At 39.1% G+C, this 22637-nt stretch overlaps 1 protein-coding gene and 1 non-coding gene across 2 annotated transcripts in view; one reads left to right on the plus strand and one right to left on the minus strand.

Annotated features, from left to right (window-relative positions):
- Positions 1–22637, plus strand: part of SCAI (suppressor of cancer cell invasion) — a 138633-nt gene that overhangs the window by 56135 nt on the left and 59861 nt on the right. Inside the window, exon 3 of the mRNA XM_032636385.1 lies at positions 12156–12287. Coding sequence (XP_032492276.1) covers positions 12156–12287 — 132 coding nt within the window. The remainder of the gene's footprint in view (positions 1–12155; positions 12288–22637) is intronic.
- Positions 9754–9881, minus strand: LOC116756182. The gene has a single exon (XR_004350555.1). It is a non-coding gene; the product is annotated as a small nucleolar RNA SNORA64/SNORA10 family (small nucleolar RNA).

Genomic DNA, 22637 nt, shown 5'->3' on the forward strand with positions numbered 1-22637 from the left:
GATGTTGGCTTTCAGTTTGTCATATATGGCCATTATTATGTTGAGGTAGGTTCCCTCTATGCCCACTTTTGGAGAGTTTTTATCATAAATGGGTGTTGAATTTTGTCAAAAGCTTTTTCTGCTTCTATTGAGATTATCATATGGTTTTTCTCCTTCAGTTTGTTAATATGGTGTATCACATTGATTGATTTGCATATATTGAAGAATCCTTGCATTCCTGGGATAAACCCCACTTGATCATGGTGTATGATCCTTTTAATATGCTGTTGGATTCTGTTTGCTAGTATTTTGTTGAGGAGTTTTGCATCTGTGTTCATCAGTGATATTGGCCTGTAGTTTTCTTTTCTGTGACATCTTTGTCTGGTCTTGGTATCAGGGTGATGGGGGCCTCGTAGAATGAGTTTGGGATTGTTCCTGCCTCTGCTATATTTTGGAAGAGTTTGAGAAGGATAGGTGTTAGCTCTTCTCTAAATGTTTGATAGAATTCGCCTGTGAATCCATCTGGTTCTGGGCTTTGGTTTGTTGGAAGATTTTTAATCACAGTTTCAATTTCAGTGCTTGTGATTGGTCTGTTTATATTTTCTGTTTCTTCCTGGTTCAGTCTTGGAAGGTTGTGCTTTTCTAAGAATTTGTCCATTTCTTCCAGGTTGTCCATTTTATTGGCATATAGTTGCTTGTAGTAATCTCTCATGATCCTTTGTATTTCTGCAGTGTCAGTTGTTACTTCTCCTTTTTCATTTTTAATTCTGTTGATTTGAGTCTTCTCCCTTTTTTTCTTGATGAGTCTGGCTAATGGTTTATCAATTTTGTTTATCTTCTCAGAGAACCAGCTTTTAGTTTTATTGATCTTTGCTATTGTTTCCTTCATTTCTTTATTTCTGATCTTATCTTCATGATTGCTTTCCTTCTGCTAAGTTTGGGGTTTTTTTGTTCTTCTTCCTCTTATTGCTTAGGTTTAAGGTTAGGTTATTTATTTGAGATTTTTCTTGTTTCTTGAGGTAGGATTGTATTCCTGTAAACTTCCCTGTTAGAACTGCTTTTGCTGCATCCCATAGGTTTTGGGTCATCGTGTTTTCATTGTCATTTGTTTCTAGGTATTTTCTGATTTCCTCTTTGATTTCTTCAGTGATCTCTTGGTTATTTAGTAGCATATTGTTTAGCCTCCATGTGTTTGTATTTTTTAGGTTTTTTTTTGTTTTGTTTTTTTTGCGGTACGCGGGCCTCTCACTGTTGTGGCCTCTCCCGTTGCGGAGCACAGGCTCAGGATGCACAGGCTCAGCGGTCATGGCTCACGGGCCCAGCTGCTCCGCGGCATATGGTATCTTCCCAGACCGCGACATGAATCCATGTCCCGTGCATCAGCAGGCAGACTCTGAACCACTGCGCCACCAGGAGAGCCCTTTTTTACAGTATTTTTCCTGTAATTGATATCTAGTCTCATAACGTTCAGAAAAGATACTTGATACAATTTCAATTTTCTTATATTTACCAAGGCTTGATTTGTGGCCCAAGAAGTGATCTATACTGGAGAATGTTCCACGAGCACTTGAGAAGAAAGTGTCTTCTGTTGTTTCTGGATGGAATGTCTTATAAGTATCAATTAAGTCCATCTTGTTTGATATGTCATTTAAAGCTTGTGTTTCCTTATTTATTTTCATTTTGCATGATCTGTCCATTGGTGAAAGTGGGGTGTTAAAGTCCCCTATTATGATTGTGTTACTGTCGATTTCCCCTTTTATGGCTGTTAGTATTTGCCTTATGTATTGAGGTGCTCCTGTGTTGGGTGCATAAATATTTACAATTGTTATATCTTCTTGGATTGATCCCTTGATCATTATGTAGTGTCCTTCTTTGTCTCTTGTAATAGTCTTTATTTTAAAGTCTATTTTGTCTGATATGAGAGTTGCTACTCCAGCTTTCTTTTGATTTCCATTTGCATGGAATATCTTTTTTCATCCCCTCACTTTCAGTCTGTATGTGTCCCTAGGTCTGAAGTGGGTCTCTTGTAGACAGCATATATATGGGGCTTGTTTTTGTATCTATTCAGCCAGTCTGTGTATTTTGGTTGGAGCTTTAAACCATTTACATTTAAGGTAATTATTGATATGTATGTTCGTATTACCATTTTCTTAGTTATTTTGGGTTTGTTTTTGTAGGTCTTTTCCTTCTCTGTGTTTCCGGCCTAGAGAAGTTCCTTTAGCATTTGTTGTAAAGCTGGTTTGGTGGTGCTGAATTCTCTTCACTTTTGCTTGCCTGTAAAGGTTTTAATTTCTCCGTCAAATCTAAATGAGATCCTTTCTGGGTAGTGTAATGTTGGTTGTAGGTTTTTCCCTTTCATCTCTTTACATATGTCCTGCCACTCCCTTCTGGCTTGCAGAGTTTCTGCTGAAAGATCAGCTGTTAACCTTATGGGGATTCCCTTGTATGTTATTTGTTGCTTTTCCTTTTATGCTTTTAATATTTTTTCTTTGTATTTAATTTTTGATAGTTTGCTTAATATGTGTCTTGGCGTATTTCTCCTTGGTTTATGCTGTATGGGACTCTCGGCACTTCTTGGACTTGATTGGCTATTTCCTTTCCCATAGTAGGGAAGTTTTCAACTATAATCTCTTCAAATATTTTCTCAGACCCTTTCTTTTTCTCTTCTTCTGGGACCGCTATAATTCAAATGTTGGTGCGTTTAATGTTGTCCCAGAGGTCTCTGAGACTGTACTCAATTCTTTTCATTCTTTTTTCTTTATTCTGCTCTTCAGTAGTTATTTCCACTATTTTGTCTTCCAGGTCATTTATCTGTTCTTCTGCCTCAGTTATTCTGCTGTTGATTCCTTCTAGAGAATTTTTAATTTCATTTATTGTGTTGTTCATCATTGTTGTTTGCTCTTTAGTTCTTCTAGGTCTTGTTAAACATTTCTTGTATTTTCTCCGTTCTATTTCCAAGGTTTTGGATCATCTTTACTATCATTACTCTGAATTCTTTTTCAGGTAGACTGCCTGTTTCCTCTTCATTTGTTTGGTCCAGTGGGTTTTTACCTTGCCTCTTCATCTGCTGCATATTTCCCTGTCTTCTCATTTTGTTTAACTGTGTTTGGTGTCTCCTTTTCGCAGGCTGCAGGTTCGTAGTTCCCGTTGCTTTTGGTGTCTGCTCCCAGTGGGTGAGGTTGGTTCAGTGGCTTGTGTAGGCTTCCTGGTGGAGGGGACTGGTGCCAGTGTTCTGGTGGGTGGGGCTGGATCTTGTCTTTCTGGTGGGCAGGGCTGTGTCCAGTGGTGTGTTTTGGGGTGTCTGTGAACTTAGTACGATTTTAGGCAACCTCTCTGCTCAGGGGTGGGGTTGTGTTCCTGTCATGCTAGTTGCTTGGCATGGGGCGTCCAGCACTGGAGCTTGCTGATCATTGGATGGAGCTGGGTCTTAGTGTTTAGACGGAGATCTCTGGGAGACCTCTCACCGATTGATATTACGTGGGACTGAGAGGGCTCTGGTAGTCCAGTGTACTGAACTCAGCTCTCCCACCTCAGAGGCTCAGGCCAGACACCAGGCCAGAGCAACAAGACCCTGTCAGCCACATGGCTCAGAAGAAAAGGGGGAAAAAAAGAAAGAAAAAATATTATTAAAATAAAAAATACAAAAATAATAATACAAAAAAGAAGAGAGCAACCAAACCAATAAACAAATCCACCAATGATAACAAGCGCTAAAAACTGTCCTAAGGTAAACATAAAAATCAGAAACAAATCAGTCACAGACAGCAAACCCCTAGTCTACAGTTGCTGCCAAAGTCTGCTGCCTCAATTTTGGGATGATTCGTTGTCTGTTCAGGTATTCCACAGATGCAGCGTACATCAAGTTAATTGTGGGGATTTAATCCGCTGCTCCTGAGGCTGCTGGGAGAGATTTCCCTTTCTCTTCTTTCTCCGCACAGCTCCTGGGGTTCAGCTTTGGATTTGGCCCTGCCTCTGTGTGTAGGTCGCCCTCAGGCATCAGTTCCCATCCAGATAGGACGTGGTTAAAGCAGCAGCTGATTAGGGGGCTCTTGCTCATTCAGGCCAGGGGGAGGGAGGGGTACTGTAGTTATAATTGGAATACGGGGCAAGCCTGCGGCGGCAGAGGCCAGCATGACGTTGCAACAGCTTGAGGCCTGCCGTGTGTTCTCCTGGGGAATTTGTCCCTGGGTCACGGGACACTGGCAGTGATGGACTGCACAGACTCCCAGGGAGGTGTGGATAGTGGGATTCTTGGTGGCTGCAGCAGCAGCGTTAACATTTCATGGCCATCTCTGCGGTCTGAGCTGATAGCGCAGCTCGCACCCTTCTCTGAAGCTCATTTAGGCGGTGCTCTGCTTTCTTTGGGCAGACAAGGAAGGAATCCCCTCTCCTCACGCACCCCGAAACAATGGTCTCTTGCCTTTTAGGCAGTTCCAGACTTTTTCCTGGGCTCCCTCCCAGCTAGCTGTGGTGCAGTAGCCCCCTTCAGTCAGTGTTCACACAGCCAACCCCAGTCCCCTCCCTGGGGTTTGACCTCCAAAGCCCGATCCTCAGCTCCCAGCCCCAACCCGTCCCAGTGGGTGAGCAGACAAGCCTCTCAGGCTGGTTGGCACTGATCCTCTGTGCAGGAATCTCTCCGCTTTGCCCTCTGCACCCCTATTGCTGTGCTCTCCTCCGTGGCTCCCAAGCATCCCCCCGCTGCCCACCCCACCCCCCGTCTCCACTAGTGAAGGGGCTTCCTAGTGTGTGGAAACTTTTCCTCCTTCACAGCTCCCTCCCAGAGGTGCAGGTCCTGTCCCTATTTTGTCTCTGTTCTTTCTTTTTTCTTTTCCCCTACCCAGGTACATGGGGAGTTTCTTGCCTTTTGGAAAGTCTGAGGTCTTCTGCCGACGTTCAGTAGATGTTCTGTAGGAGTTGTTCCACATGTATATGTATTTTTGATGTATTTGTTGGGAGGAAGGTGATCTCCACATCTTACTCCTCTACCATCTTGAAGGTCCCCTTTCCAGTTGCCTTTTTATAGTTCACCTTATATCCAGCAACTTTGCTAATTTCACTGGTTAATTCTAATAATTTATCTGTAGGTTCTTCTGAAATTTCTGTGGAGAGGTTTGTATCATCTATGAATATTGACAGCTTTATATCTGTTTGATAGAAATATAATCACATTAATGGTGCAGCCACTATGGAGAACAGTATGGAAGTTCCTTAAAAAACTAAAAATAGAGTTGGCATGTGATCCAGCAGTCCAACTCCTGGGCATGTAGCTGGAGCAGACTCTAAATTCAAAAAGATGCATGCACCCCAATGTTCATCGCAGCACTATTTACAATAGCCAAGACATGGAAGCAACCGAAATGTCCATCGACAGATGAATGGATAAAAGATGTGGTATATATATACCGTGGAATATTACTCAGCCATAAAAAAGAATGAAATAATGCCATTTATTTATTAGTATTTATTAATTATTATTATTATTAATGCCATAAAATGCCATTTATAATGAAATAATGCCATGAATGATCCTAGAGATTATCATACTAAGTGAAGTAAATCAGACAAAGATATCATATGATATCACTTAATGTGTGGAATCTAAAAAATGATACAAATGAACTTATTTACAAAACAGAAACAGACTCACAGACATAGCGAAAAAGAAAACCCAACAAATTTATGGTTACCAAAGGGGAAAGTTGGGAGGATAAATTAGGAGTTTGGGATTAGCTGATAAAAACTACTACATATAAAACAGATAAACTAGGATTCCCTGGTGGTGCAGTGGTTGAGAATCTGCCTGCCGATGCAGGGGACACGGGTTCGAGCCCTGGTCTGGGAAGATCCCACATGCCGCGGAGCAACTAGGCCCGTGAGCCACAACTACGGAGCCTGTGTGTCTGGAGCCTGTGTGTCTGGAGCCTGTGCTCCGCAATAAGAGAGGCCACGATAGTGAGAGGCCCGCATACCGCGATGAAGAGTGGCCCCTGCTTGCCTCAGCTGGAGAAAGCCCTCGCACAGAAATGGGGACCCAACACAGCCAAAAATAAATAAATAAACAAACCAATGAACCGACATTAAAACAAACAAACAGATAAACCACAAGGTCCTACTGTGTAACACAGGGAACTATATTCAATATCTTGTAATAAACCATAATGGAAAACAATATGAAGAAGAGTATGTATATTTATGTGTAACTGAATCACTTTGCTGTATACCAGAAGCTAACACAACATTGTAAATCAATTATACTTCAATAAAAAAATAATAATAAAATAAAATTGGTGGAAAAAGAAATATGATCAGATTAAAAAGTAAAAAGAAACTGATGAAACTAATTTTAATAATGTATTTTATTTTACTAAATAACCAAAACATTATTTCAACATGTAACAATATAAAAATTATTACTGAGATTTTTACATCTTTTTTCATGCTAAATCTTCTAAATTTGGTGTATTTTACATTTACAACATATCCCAACTTAGAGTAGCCATGTTTCAGGTCTCAGTAGCCACATGTGGCCAGTAACTATAGTTTCGGACAGTGTAGGTGTAGACAGTGAGACAGACTTTTTTTAACAAACAGTTGTTTCATGTATAACTTTTTATGGTGTCACTGGAGAAGCCTCTACTGACTTGATCATATGTAAGTGCCAGGGAGAGATTAGGTTTTCAAGGAAAGTCTGAAAAGGTGTCATTTGAGTAATGTCTTAAACTATGAATATAAACTTGCCAGGTGACCAAAATAGGCGAAGAGAATAACGTGTAAAATTGTGATGTTATGTAAGAGTAGAATTGGTTCAGAGACTTGCCCATATTTCAGTGAGGTTGAAAAATAGGTAATTATGTGAGAGTGGAGGGTGGAGGGGAACACCAGTTCCCTGTGTTATGAGTAATTTATCAGTAATGATGGTTAACATGTTCCTTAAGATAAGTTTCCAGAAGTGTAATTGCTGAGTCTAATAGAAAGAATAAATGTATCCCCCGATACATACAGTGAATCTCAAGGGTCTGCACTATTTTCCACTGCACCTCGTGAATATGCTGGTTTCAGTGTATACTCAACTGCAGTAATTAGTGTATTTTTTTGTATGTTCATTACTTTATTTTGCCTTTTGAAAATTTTATAGACTTTTCTTTTTTATTATTATTATTTTTGTTTTTAAAAAATATTTATTTATTTATTTGGCTGCACCGGGTCTTAGTTGCAGCATATTATTTCTTAATTGAAGTATAGTTGACTTACAATGTTGTATTAACTTCTGGTGTACAACAAAGTAGGTATTATATATATTCATTTTCATATTCTTTTTCCATTATGGTTTATTATAAGATATTGAATATAGTTCTGTGTGCTATACAGTAGGACTTTGTTGTTTATTCTATATATAGTAGTTTATATCTGCTAATATCAAACTCCTAATTGATCCCTCCCCTTCCCCTTTGGTAATGGTAAGTTTGTTTTCTATGTCTGTGGGTCTGTTTCTGTTTTGTTAATAAGTTCATTTGTATCATTTTCTAGATTCCACATGTAATTGATATCATATGATATTTGTCTTTCTCTGTCTGACTGCAGTTAGTATGATAATCTCTAGGTTCATCTCTAGGTTGCTGCAAATGGCATTATTTCATTCTTTTTTATGGCTGAGTAATATTCTATTGTGTATATATATATATATATATATATATATATATATATATATATATATATACCACATCTTTTTTATCCATTCATCTGTTGACACATTTAGTGTGCTAAATAATTAGTATATTTTTAATGTGCTAACTTTGTTGTATTAGGGTTTTCTTCCATTGGTTACTGGTAAGGTTTTTTTCTTTCTTTCTTTTTTTTGAGGGGGGGCGTGGCACACTGCGCGGCATGCAGGATCTTAGCTCCCTGACCAGGGATTGAACCTGTGGCCCCTGAAGTGGAAGTGCAGAGTCCTAACCACTGGACTGCCAGGGAATTCCAGGTTTCATATTTTTTTCTAATTAACATTGATGTATTACTACCATCTATTTCTCAGATTCCATTCAAGCTTCACCACTTGTCCCAATAACATCCTTTGCAGCAGAAAGATCCAGCTCTGAATCAGGCATCGCACTTCAGTCTTCCCTTTTCTTTGGGGGAATATCCTTGACATATTTGAAGATTACAGTTTGGTTATTTTGTAGAATATCTCTCCCAATTTGGTTTTGTCTGTTTCCTCATGATTAGGTCTCTTTGTCAGGAAAATCACTTCTCATCCTATCAGGTGGTAGAGGACTTTGATTTGTCTGATTATGAATGATGTTCATTTTGGTCACTTAATCAAGGTAATGTCTGCCAGATTTCATTGTTGTGATGTTACTTTTTCCTTTTGGAATTAATGTGTATTTTGTGGGCAAGTACTCTGAAACTATCCCATTCACTATCAAACTTTACATTTATTCATTCACTTATGTCAGTATTGCTTTATCATTTATTTTATTTAATAGGTTATAATCCATTACTATCATTATTTGTTTTGATGATGAAATTATCCCCAATTTGGCTAGTGGATGCTCCCTCAAGCTAGATCCTAGGTCCTTTTGTAATGCTTGATTTTATTTTTTATTCATTTATTTATCCCAGTTTTATTGAGATGTCATTAACATATAACATTCTATTAGTTTAAGGTGTACACATAATGATTTGATGTATTGTATACTGCAAAATGATTACCACAATAAGTTTGGTTATCATCCATCACCTCACACAATTACAAAAATATTTTTCTTGTGATAAGAACTAAGATCTACTTTGTTGGCAGCTTTCAAATGTATAATACAATATTGTTAGCTATAGTCACCATATTGTAGATTACATCCCCAGAACTTATTTATCTTATAAGTGGAAGTTTGTACCCTTCGACCACCTTCACAGTTTTCTATCACTCCCCACCCCCACTTCCAGAAACCACCAATCTATTCTGTTTCTATGAGTTTGTTTTTTTCTGTAAGATTCCACATATAAGTAAGATCATACAGTATATGTCTTTCTCTGTGTGACTTATTTAACTTAGCATAATGCTGTCAAGGTCCATCCATGTTGTTGCACATAGCAGGACTTCCCCTTTTATGGCTGAATAATATTCCATTGTGTACATATACCACATTTTCTTTATCATTCATCTGTTGATGGACACTTAAGTCCTATATCCTTTTCTTATGTGTCTATCATTCTTTGAGCACTTTGTTGCTCTCAGGCACAGGATATTCCAGATTCATCTTGTACTTTTTCTGCTCCAGGGCTGTAATTAGACAATTACAATTCTCCAAGGAGCTCTGGTTCCCTTTATTGGAGAATGGTGTTAGAAGCCAAGATTTGGGTGCTAGTTATGTTCATACCATTGGTGGGGGTCTTGGGGGGAATGGTCACTGTTTCCAGGCCCTCTCACTAGACAGATTTACAGAACTGGGGAGTATACTTACGTACACATCACGCCGCCCCCTCCCCCCCCAGACGTTTATGTCTCTCATTTTGTTTTTAACTGGCTTCATTCACTTTACTTTTCTCATATAAAAATATGTGGTGGCTACAGCTGGAGCCTGGGTCCTCTGCACAGAAACTCTGTGTGGGTCTTTACAAGATGGTTAGTGAATTCCTAATATGGATACTTGGTGAACACTATTTCTTTCCAGAGATCAGGAGTGAGGTAAAGGTAGGTCTTGGAAATGGCATCAGAAGTGGCCTTGGCTGGGAAAGGAAAAACAAGAGAGGGTTGGTGAAACCCCAGATGCAGACGGAAGCTGTTGCACTTCTAGGAACAGAGTGGCCACTGTGGGCCAGTCTGTCGTGCTTTAGGAGCACCTTCCTCTCCCTCTCTGAAAATACGCCAACCACACTCAGAATGTCATTAAGGGAGCTGAGAGATATATCACTCTTTTTAAACATCCATTAGTTTACCCATACCTCCAGTTTCAATCCACAGGGTTCATTCTAACCTTTTCCCTTTCCATGTTTGTGTTTTCTTTCTCTTACAGAGAGAACTCTGGGTCCCCTTTTCCTTAGTAGATTTTCTTATTTGATGAATCCGCTATATATGACAGATCTCTCTCTACCTCTGAACTCTTCCATGTGGACATGCCCTCCTCACCCTGCTCAGGCTCTCACTCCCCATGCCAGTCCCCATTCGTGGTTACCCTTCTCACTGCACTCAGGCTCCACCATCCCATGCAAGCTGGCCCTTTGTATGGATGTTGATGGTCTCCTCACAATTTGTGCTCTGATACCCAGGAGGCTACCCTCTGTATGGACACCTGCTATGCTCTGCCCCACCTAATGGCTGTAGGACTGGATAGTTTGGGAATGGGAGAGGGCTTCTTTGGATTCTTAAGTTTCACTTTAATATTTCTGGCTGTGGGATTATTTCTTTCTTTTCTTTCCTTTAACATTCTATGAGTCCTTTTAGTTTGAGGGTTTATATTTTCTCTAATTCTGGGAAGTTTATAGAAGTTTGTTTCTGCAAGTATTTATTGCCTTCTCATGATTTTTTCTTTCTTCTTTATATGCTATGATGTGGACGTTGATTTCCTTCATTTCCCTTTTCCATATCTCTTGAATTTTCTTTTGTGTATTCTCTCTCTTCCTGATGTCTTTTGGCAGAGTACCTTAAACCTGACGTTTTAGCTAATTAATTTGTTCAGCTGTATCTTTTCTGTTATTTAGTTTATCCATCTACTAAGTTTATTTCATTGATTATATTTTTCATACCCAGTATTTTTATTTGCTTCATTATGATATTTTCTTCCTGCTTTATATCTAATATCCTTTCTTATTGAATTTGTTTATTTTGAACTTTGATTTTGTGTTTTTCTCCTGTAAACTCCTGTGTCCTGGGGATATTAGCCACCTTGGCTCATGAACTATATGGGGAGGGCTGGAGAAAGTACAGTTTCTGCCTCGTTTCTGCATCTCCTTCTGGGTTTAGAGAATGAAGGCAGGGGGTTGTTGAGTGTGGGAGATGACTTACCCAGGATCACTGTAGTGTGGAATCCCTTCCCAGACTCTGCACTTTTCAAGGTCTGTTTCTTTTTGTTAAAACCACCTACTCCATGACATGCGGAAAGAGGTTGTGCGAAGAAGGAACTTGTGAACGTGCAGGACCACCCAGTACTGTCAATGCGTGTTGTAAACTACTTCCCCAGCAGCTGGCTGCAGTGCCACCCATATGTTACCCTGCAGCCCCTTGACAGTTCTAGGCTTGCTACAATTTTCCTGCCTTGCAACCGCAATTGTCTGTTTAAGACAATGTTGGAGAGAAAAATATTTGCCAAAATAACTGTACCACCCCCAACTACCATCTCTGGTGTCTGGTCCTTGTCTGCTCTGCCTATTTTTTCACCCTGCACTGGGACCAGATTTCCCTGTGTTGTCCCAGGGACTTCTATCTGTGTGTGAATACAAATGAATTTTTTTTTCTTTAGCATAGGTTCATACTATGTATACTATCTGGCAACTTGCTGTTTTTAAAATGGCTGATTAACATGATTGATTACATGGGAAGATAGCTTGGATTCAGTAATAAATAGCTTTCAAATATATGTACATGTGTGTGTTTGTGTGCATGTGGTTTTTATATCCCTTTTATACTGAAGTATATCCATATTATTGCTTTATCATCTTAAGTATAACTGTAAGTTAGTGATAGGGTAGAGTGTAGTCATTAGTGTTCTATGAAGTACTTAGCCATTTCCCTCTTTGGTTTTTTTTTAGTTTCATAACAGCTTTTAAATACTATGGTACCAAAAATAATATCTCTGTGGACAAAGGGTTTTCCATTTGTAGGATCATTTTCTGGGACAGATATACAGAATGGATAAAATAGATAAATAGGTTAAAAGGTTCAACATTTTTTATTCTTAACCATGTAGAGGAGTGCCTGGAACATTTTAGCCATTCAAATAACATTTATTGGATGAAATAATATAAAAACTGCTTTTTAAAATGGATGTACCAATTTTCATTCCCACCCACAATATGAGATTGTCTATTCTTCCACACCATCTTATACTTAAATTATTTTGATGATTTGATTGTAATCAGAAGATGTCTCTATAATTAAAAAAATGCTATCAGATGATATAACTAAGGTCTGTTTCTCTTTTTATTTTCACCTACTTGGTAAATAGACATATGTTTTCTTACAGGACTGAATTTGCTCTTAAAGAAATCATGTCCTCTGGAGGTGCTGAAGATGACATCCCACAGGGAGAGAGGAAAACAGTTACAGATTTTTGTTACCTTCTGGATAAATCTAAGCAACTGTTCAACGGGTTAAGGTTAGTGGACTCTTGATGCCTTAAACTTTTATCTAGTTCTGTATCTTTTTTTTCCATGGCTGATGTGTGGTAAGTTTCTGAAAAGTTATGGATAGAATGTTATATAAATATCTGTACTAGAGATGATCATGCTTCTTTTCTTCATTCTCAGGTGAGAAAACAACAGAAGAGGATAACTTATATTGTTTTACTCAAGTTGAGAGAGCTGTTTTGTTAGATGGTCTTGTATACCTTACTCCACATCATATTTTACATCTGATTTTACACATTGCGATAACTAAGGAGCCTGGGATGCATATGCAAGTGAACCTGGGGCTTCTCTTCTGTTACATTTTCTGTATACTTGTTTATTTGCTTATTTCTTTTATTCTTTCTTTTTCTTAGGATGAAGTATCTGTTAACTAAAATAAGAGTGTTCTAGACAGTGTTGTTTTTACATTAGTTGTGTGTGCCCTGACTGACTGGTAGCAGAAGCTGTATGCAATTTTGTCAAAATGTGTCTTTGTGTATTCTTGTGTGTGGTGGGTAAATAATTTTATACCATTTTGTTTTATTTAAATGGTTTAGCCGTATTTCATTTCATGAGATTCTTAGGATATTGACTTACTTCAGACCTAAAGCTTCAATAGCTTAGTTTCAGTCATAAATAAATTCATGCTATGGGTAAAATGCTAAGGATAAATAGGTTTTTTTGGGAAACTTTATATAGGAGTGAATAATTGTAAAGATTGTGAGTTATTTTTATTTTAATTAATTATTGAAGTATAGTTGATTTACAGTGTTGTGTTTGGTGAGTTTTTTTTTTTTTTTCTGATAAAGTATTTTTATTTATTTATTTATTTTTGCTCTGTTGGGTCTTTGCATCTGTGCGAGGGCTTTCTCCACTTGCGGCGAGCAGGGGCCATTCTTCATTGCGGTGCGCGGGCCTTTTACTGTCGTGGCCTCTCCCGTTCCGGCTCCAGACGCACAGGCTCAGTAGTTGTGGTTCACGGGCCTAGCCGCTCCACGGCATGTGGGATCTTCCCAGACCAGGGCTTGAACCCGTGTCCCCTGCATCAGCAGGCAGATTCCCAACCACTGCACCACCAGGGAAGCCCACTGAGTTAGTTTGTTTGTTTGTTTGTTTTTTTAGCGGTACTAGGGCCTCTCACTGCCGCGGCCTCTCCCGTTGCTGAGCACAGGCTCCGCACGCGCAGGCTCAGCGGCCATGGCTCACGGGCCCAGCCGCTCCGCAGCATGTGGGATCTTCCCGGACTGGGGCACGAACCCGTGTCCCCTGCATCAGCAGGCGGACTCTCAACCACTGCGCCGCCAGGGAAGCCCTAGTGAGTTATTTTTAATTTGCAATTTATTTCTGGGTAAAAATGCAATCTTCTTTTAACATATTTTATAATTTTATTCTACATCCCTAGTATCGGAATTGTACTGACAGAGTTTATTTTAAAGAATACATATTTTTGGGCTTCCCTCGTGGCGCAGTGGTTAAGAATCTACCTGCCAGTGCAGGATACATGGGTTCGAGCCCTGGTCTGGGAAGATCCCACATGCCGTGGAGCAGCTAAGCCCATGGGCCACAACTACTGAGCCCACACGCCAAAACTACTGAAGCCCGCGCACCTAGAGCTCGTGCTCTGCAACAAGAGAAGCCACCGCAATGAGAAGCCCATGCAACGCAACAAAGAGTAGCCCCTGCTCGCTACAACTAGAGAAAGCCTGCACACAGCAATGAAGATCCAATGCAACCAAAAATAATAAATTAATTAATTAAAAAAAATTCTTTTTAAAGAATGTATCTTTTTAAAAATATTTATTTATTTATTTATCTGGTTGCTCTGGGTCTTAGTTGCAGCAGGCGGACTCCTTAGTTGTGGCTCATGGGCTCCTTATTTGCCACTCACTGGCTCCTTAGATGTGGCACGCGGGCTCCTTAGTTGTGGCATGTGAACTCTTAGTTGCAGCATGCATGTGGGATCTAGTACCCTGACCAGGGATCGAACCCCCAATGCCCTGCACTGGGAGCCTGGAGTCTTAACCACTGCACCACCAGGGAAGTCCCTAAAGAATATATCTTTAATCAACTATACGCCAAGGCACTTCTTTTTTTTTTTTTTTTTTTTTTACGGTACGTGGGCCTCTCACTGTTGTGGCCTCTCCCGTTGTGGAGCACAGGCTCCGGACACGCAGGATCAGCGGCCATGGCTCACAGGCCCAGCCGCTCTGCGGCATGTGGGATCTTCCCGGACCTGGGCACAAACCCGTGTCCCCTGCATCTGGAGGCGGACTCTCAACCACTGCGCCACCAGGGAAGCCCTCCAAGACACTTCTTTAAAAAATTTTTTTAAAAGTCCAATCTATCAAAATAATAAGTCTCTAAAATGCAATGTTAGGAATATGGCAAACCCTCTGACTGGGAGGAGTTGGAACACATTTACAAAGCCTACTTCATCGAGTTACATACAGCTGAGAGAATAAGGAAGGATAAGAAAGTTCTGTGAATTAAGTTTACTGCCTATCAGAAGTTTATTGCCCTTCTGCTTTATAAGTATTTTGAATCTTGGCTGTAGAGTTTTTGACTCTAATATAGTTGCTTAAGGTTTAATCATTTTGATACTCTGCTGCTTAGTTGTGGTGTTAGTAGAATGTTTGGAGTCTACTTATATGTAATTTACCTGGCTTCGTAAACAGTAAATAATGTTGAGCAACTAAAATGCTGTGCCCATTTTCATTCCCACCTCCCCAAAGAAGAATGCCCTTAAGTGAGGAGGGTAACTTGCACTGGGTAATGCACCTTTCTGCACACCTTGGAGATACTGAAGGAGCTTTTAACTCACATTGGTTATTAAGTAACTGCATGGGAGTAAATATGTCTTCACAATAAAAATATATATATCTTAAAAAAAACTTACAATTATAAAGATAATACAGGGTCATCAAATGAGTCCTCCATGACCACTGTATTTAAAGCTATACTTTCAATCACTTTCTCATCTCTATATTTATTTAATTTTCTTCATAAAACTCATCGCTACCTCAAGTGATCTTATTTGCTTATGATGTCTTCCTACATTAGAATGAAATATCCCTAGGAGTAGGACCCTATGTGTCACTGTTTCTCTGCTGTCTAAACCAGGGTCTTGCACGTCACAGGTGCTTCACAAACATCTGTTAAATGAAGGATTCCAAAGACAGTGTTCTTAACTCCCACACTCTGCTGCTTCCTATTTTGTGCTACAGAAGAGATCTTTGAGATCAGTTTGGTTTCTTTTGCTTTATAGATTAAATGCATCTTTTTAAAGAATTCTTTTCTTTCACTATTATAATTCAGAAAACGACCCCAGTACACCCTGGTTTGAAGTCGCTTTTTTTTTTTAATAAATAAATTTATTTATTTTATTTTTGGCTGAGTTGGGTTTCAGCCAAAACCTTGTGAACAAGGTTTTGGATGAACATGTGTTTCCAGTTCTCTTGAATATATACCTAGGAGTGAAATTGCTGGCTCATATGGTACTTACTCTAAGTTTAACGTTTTGAGGAACTTCTAGACTGTTTTTCAAGGAGACTGTACCATCAGCAATGTATGAGGGTTCCAGTTTCTCCACATCCTCACCAACACTTGTTATTGTCTGTCTTTTTGATAACAGTCATCCTAGTGTGTGTGAAGTTGTATCTCATTATGGTTTTGATTTGCATTTCCCTAATGGCTAATGATGTTCAGCGTCTTTTCATGTGCTTATTGGCCATTTTTATGTCTTTTTTTTGGAGAAAATATTTATTCCAATCCTTTGATCATTTTCAGATAGGTTTATTTATCTTTTAATTTTAAAGTTGTAGTCATTTTCTGTATATTCTGGATACAAGTCCCTTGTAAGATGTAATGATTTGCAGATATATATTTTCCCGTTCTGTGAGTTGTCTCATCACTTTCTTGATGGTGTCCCTTGAAGCACAAATACTTTTAATTTTAATAAAGTCCAACTCGTCATTCTCTTTCATCTCTTGTACTTTTGGTATCATACCTAAGAAATCATTGCCTAACCTGAGGTCACTGAGATTTACTCGGATGATGTTTCCTTCTAAGAGTCTTGTGGTTTTAGCTCTTACATTTAGGTCTGTGAACCATTTTGTGTTACCTTTTTTATAAGTTTTTGGTTATTTTTATTTTATTTTATTTTTATTTTTGGCTGCGTTTGGTCTTCATTGCTGCGCGCGGGCTTTATCTAGTTGCGGTGAGTAGGGGCTATTCTTCATTGCGGTGTGCAGGCTTCTCATTGTGGTGGCTTCTCTTGTTGTGGAGCATGGGCTCTAGGTGTGCGGGTTTCAGTAGTTGTGGCATGCGGGCTCAGTAGTTGTTGCTCATGGGCTCTAGAGTGCAGGCTCAGTAGTTGTGGCACATGGGCTTAGTTGATCCACGGTGTGTGGCATCTTCCCAGAGCAGGGCTCGAACCCATGTTCCCTGCATTGGCAGGTGGATTCTTAACCACTGCACCACCAGGGAAGCCCCATTTTGTGTTAACTTTTGTGTATGGTATGAGATCTTAGGCATTTCTTTATCAGAAAACATTTTTTTTTCAATTGATTAATTCATTTTTTCTTTCTTCTTGCTTGTTCCCTGTTTCTCCTTTCTTGTTCATACCTGTAATGCTTATATTGAATTTGCAATCTAAAGTCTCTATTAACCATCTACTCTCTTTTGATTTTCATCTCTATTCTTTTTCTCAACATTTTTAGAAAATGTATTCAATTTGTCCACCATATGCCCAACACATTTCACCTTGTCATTTCATATCAGCGGTTTTTGCTATACTGCTTTTTAAAAAAACTAGATATTATGTATTTGATCCAAAGTTTACTAGCTGTTCTATCTGTATATTCAAATAAGACAGACACTAGAAATTTTGATGTGTTTTTGAATGGAAATTCTTTATTCAGTATGTCTGAGAAGCATATTGAATTTAGCAGTGGCATTTCTCTTCTTAAAAAGGGTTATTTTCCGGATCTGATTCTGAATCATAAATGAATCATAAAGTTCAAGTAGTCTTCTGCTGGAGACTCTCTGCTGGACTCAAATCACTCTGTGGCTGCTGAAACAGTAACAATGACAGGACACACTTCCACATAGCACTCCACGGTGTATAAATCACTTTCAGGTACATCTCTATCCTTTGGCCACATACCAAAAATGTGTGTTACCTAAAAATAAAGGTGAACTTCACCTTCTTTTTCAGTGTTTTGGTTGTGTAAATATATTTTACCAGCTCAAAACTGTTCTCATTTTGATTTTTTTGGCCACACCTTGCGGCTGGTGGGATCTTAGTTCCCCGACCAAGGCTTGAATCTGGGCCTATGGCACTGAAAGCGCTGAGTCCTAACCACTGGACTGCCAGGGAATTCCCTCATTTTGATTCTTTTAAAGTGCCATTTTAACTATAACAAAGGTTTTATTTATTTTTAAAATAACTGCAGAGTAAAATTGTGTCTGTGGAAATAGTAGGAAACCCTAATACATGGAAACATTGTGTGAGATCTAATCTTTAGGACTTTATTCATTGTCAGAGAAATTTATTATAATGCTCAGGATACCTATTTCAGTTTAGTTCTTAAGTACTTAAAACTATATTGGGTTCAGGAATTAATCCTTTTTGTACAACTCAAAATCAGAAAAACAAACAACCTGATTAGAAAATGGTCAGAAGATCTGACTGGTTATTTTTCCAAAGAAGATGTACAGATGGTCAACAGGTACATGAAAATGTGCCCAACATTGTTAATCATTAGGAAAAGGCAAATCGAAGCACAATGAGATATCACCTCACACCTGTCAGAATGGCTGTTATCAAAAAGACAAAAAAATACCAGGTGTTGGTGAGGATGTGAAGAAAAGGGAGCCCTTGTGCACTGTTGGAGGGAATGTACATTGGTGCAGCCACCATAGAAGACCGTATGGAGGTTCTTAAAAAGTTAAAACTACCACAGGATCCAGCAATTCTATTTCTGGGCATTTATGCGAAAAAAATGAAAACACTAACTTGAAAAGATATATATACCCCCATATTCATTGAAGCATTATTTACAGTAGCCAAGATATGGAAGTAATGTAAGTGTCCACTGACGGATGAATGGATAAAGAAATTGTGGAATATATATATATATATATATATATATATATATATGAATATTCTTCAGTCATTAAAAATGAAGGAAATCTTGGAATTTACAACCTGGATAGACCTTGAGGGCATTATGCTGAAATGAAACAAGTCACGCAAAGAAAGACAAATACCATATAATCTCACTTTATGTAGAATCTAAAAATAACAACAACAAAAACCAAAGCAAAAGACAAAAGAAACAACCGAGCTCATGGGTACAGAGGACAGATTGGTGATTGCCAGCAGCAGAAGAGGGGGGCGGGGATGCAATGGGTGAAGGGGGTTAAAAAGCGCAAACTTACAGCTATAGCATAAGTATGTAATAGGGATATAATGTACAGTGTGGTAACTGTAGTTAATAATACTGTATTGTATATTTGGAAGTTGCTAAAAAGTTGATCTTAAAAGTTATCATCACAAGAAAAAATAATTTGATATCTACGTATGGTGATGGATGTTATTATTGTGAGTTATTGTGGTGATCGTTTCATGATATCATTCTGACTTAGAAAAGTGGGTAAGCAAATCCACCAGGGATTTATTTTCAGTGTTTTGTGTGAAGGGTCCCCATCACTTTATTTTTATTTTTTTAATATTTGTTTATTCATTTATTTGGTTGCACTGGTCTTAGTTGCAGCAGGCAGGCTCCTTAGTTGAAGCTCGCTGCCTTCTTAGTTGCGGCACGTGGGCTCCTTAGTTGTGGCCTGTGAACTCTTAGTTGTGGCATTCATGTCGGCTCTAGTTCCCTGACCAGGAATCGAATCCGGGCCCCCTGCATTGGGAGTGTGGAGTCTTAACCACTGCGCCACCAGGGAAGTCCCAGGTCCCCTTCATTTTAAACAAGCCTTAATTATTTCTACAAAAACTAGATTTATGGTGAGTAAAGTATATATCTTCTCTATATGCTTTTGGGTTTTTGTTTGAGCGGATGTGGCTAGTGCCAATGCAAATCTGTAGTCTACTGAAAGATTAGTACTTTGACTCTTCCTTTTTCTTTTCATTTTTAAGAAAATTTATTTATTTTTGTCTGTGTTGGGTCTTCATTACTGCATGCATGCTTTCTCTAGTTGCGGCGAGCTACTCATCGTTGCAGTGCATGGGCTTCTCATTGCGGTGGCTTCTCTTGTTGCAGAGCATGGTCTCTAGGTGCACCGGCTCAGTAGCTGTGGCTCATGGGCTCAGTAGTTGTGGCGCACGGGCTTAGTTGTTCTGTTGCATGTGGGATCTTCCCAGACCAGGGCTCGAACCTGTGTCCCCTGCCTTGGCAGGCGGATTCTTAACCACTGCGCCACCAGGGAAGCCCCTTTCTTTTCATTTTTAAAGAAAATTCATTTCACACACACACAGAGAATAATATAGAACTATTAAAAAGATGTTGGTGGAGATATAAATGAAAAGTTGCCCACAGTATGTGGTTAAATTTTAAAAAGCAAATTGTGAAAATAGTATGTTTCACATGATCTTGTTTTATCAGAAGTTCTCTGTTAAATTTATGTTCTATAAGCCATATTAACTCTTAGTGGGGACTCTTTGCTCTTAGTACTCAGTTTGGTCTCTTTCTTCTGGGGGGCTGATTTTCTCACAGTGTCTGGTGCATGTGAGTGTGTGTATTTTCTGTGCTTGTTTATATAAATGAAAGTGTTTTGTTCATTGTTAGACCTTGATTGGAAAGCAATCAGAACATCTGTAGGTCTGTTAGTTGCCCATGGTGGTGGGTTGGAGGGATGTGTGGCATTATTCCCCACACTTTTCTCCGAAGAACCTCTTTGAGTTACGGAAATTAAACACATCTCTGCTTTCAAGCATTGATGTAGTTTTTGCACATTTCTTTTGAAATAGAAAAGATTCCTTGGGAATAATTAAAATAAGAGTTTTTTGGGTCGTCCCCCTCCCAACCCCCCATTTTTGTGTTGGTCTGAATAGAAAACAGAATCACAGTGCTTATAGAGAAAGAGAAATATATTGGGAGTGGCTCTGGACCAGTTTTGGAACTTCGGGGAAAGGGGTGAAGTGGGAGTCCAGGTGGAATAGCATCAGATTTTTTAAAAAATAAATTTATTATTATTTTTTTTATGGCTGCATTGGGTCTTCGTTGCTGTGTGCGGCTTTCTCTAGTTGTGGCGAGCTGGGGCTACTCTTCGTTGTGGTGTGCAGACTTCTCATTGCGGTGGCTTTTCTTGTTGTGCAGCACGGGCTCTAGGTGCGTGGGATTCAGTAGTTGTGGCGCACGGGCTTAGTTGTTCCGTTGCATGTGGGATCTTCCCAGACCAGGGCTCGAACCCGTGTCCCCTGCATTGGCAGGCGGATTCTTAACCACTGCGCCCCCAGGGAAGTCCCAGAATCAGCTTTTAACATGGGACCTGTGATTCCCAGCCTTCCCTTCACTGTTGGTGCTTATCTTTTGGCGAGCTTTCCTTTGTGTTTTCTCTTTCTTTCTTGAGTTCACAAGCTGGTTATTGAACTTATTATTGCAGTGTTAATATGCTTGCAGAAAAGTACACGTATTGTAAGTGTATTTTTTGCAAACTGAACATATCCATGGACCTTGTACTTGGACAAAGAAAGAGAACATAACAGCACGGCAGCAACCCCCTTGTATTCCCTCACTTGGGCTTTTTAACTGTTTATGAGCAGAGTGAAAAAGTATGTTTCAGTGCATGAAAGGCTAGAGTGTCTATATATGTAATGCCTTATTTGGGTACAATAAACTTTCTCTTTACTCTTGAAGGTGTATCTTTTTGCCTTATATGTAGTAAATTGTCATCCAAGTTGTCACAGCCTTTTCATTTTCCCAGCCATGAATATCTTTTTTTCATGAATATCTTTTTAAAAATATTTTTTAAATGAGTGAGATTTTTGTAGTGACCCAATATGCAGCCAAATATTCCAACAGTAAGTAAAAAAGGTGCATTTTCTGATATCAGGCAGCAGGGCTTGATACAGATCTATTAGACCAACTTTATTTATTTATTGGAGTATTATTGCTTTACAATGTTGTGTTAATTTCTGCTGTACAACGAAGTGAATCAGCTACATGTATACATATATCCCTTCTCTCTTAACCTCCCTCCCATCCCCCATCCCAGCCCTCTAGGTCATCACAGAGCACCGAGCTGAGCTCCCTGTGCTATACAGCAGCTTCTCACTAGCTGTCTATTTTACACATGGTAGTGTATATATGTCAATGCTACTTTCTCAATTCATCCCATGCTCCCCTTCCCCGCCATGTCCACAAGTCCGTTCTCTACATCTGCGTCTCTTTTCCTGCCCTGCAAATAGGTTCATCTGTACCATTTTTCTAGATTCCGTATATACGCGTTAATTTACGATGTTTGTGTTTCTCTTTCTGACTTCCTTCACTCTGTGTGACAGACTCTAGGTTCATGCACATCACTACAACTTGACTGAAAATACCTCCTTAAAATATGTGCATAATAAATAATCTCTTCTATCCACTCACCGTGTAAGAAAACATAGTCCAGAGAGTGAGAAATAGATAAAATGAATGGCGTATTGCTTATAATAGCTCTTGCATATGTAGTTACAGTAATAATGAAGTGAGAATGATGTTAGAAATAGCTTTGAATAATGTCAGAAAACCATCAAAAGCCGAAGTGCTTGCAGGGTTCTAGTTACCATGGTGACTAAGACTGTCGAAGCAGAATGGAATACTTGATGAGGTTATTTAAGGCAGCATCTTGAGACATGTATTTGAGGTATGCGCCTGTGCCTACCCAGTGATATCCATGACTTTTGAAACAGCAGAGGCCTGTAAATCACTAATTATTTGACTCCAGAGGAGCAAATACTCAAAGCCAAAATAAATGTTGGAGGCAATAAATAAACAAACAAATATGCAAAGAAGTGCACCAAAGTGAAGTGTATTGACCTTAAATAAAAATAATGGCAGAAATTTTTATTAAATATGCTCCTTATATTTCAAAGTAAAGAAGAAATCATCTACAATGCTTTCTTCAACAGCCTATTTTTAGGATGCCCTGGTTCCTATATAGGAAAGGATAACTGGGAAATTAACAGTTTTTTCACACTGTCCCCTTTCTCCCCGTCTTGCGCTCTCTCTTATTTCTCTCGTCCCTCTTTTTTTTCCCCTTTCTCTTCCTTCTTCAAAAAATGAATACTTTCCTAGAGGCAAAGTTCTGCGACCAGGTAATAATAAAGTATATGTTATTTCAGAGGTAAT

This window comes from Phocoena sinus, chromosome 6, assembly GCF_008692025.1.
Source record: "Phocoena sinus isolate mPhoSin1 chromosome 6, mPhoSin1.pri, whole genome shotgun sequence".
Lineage (NCBI taxonomy): Eukaryota > Metazoa > Chordata > Mammalia > Artiodactyla > Phocoenidae > Phocoena > Phocoena sinus.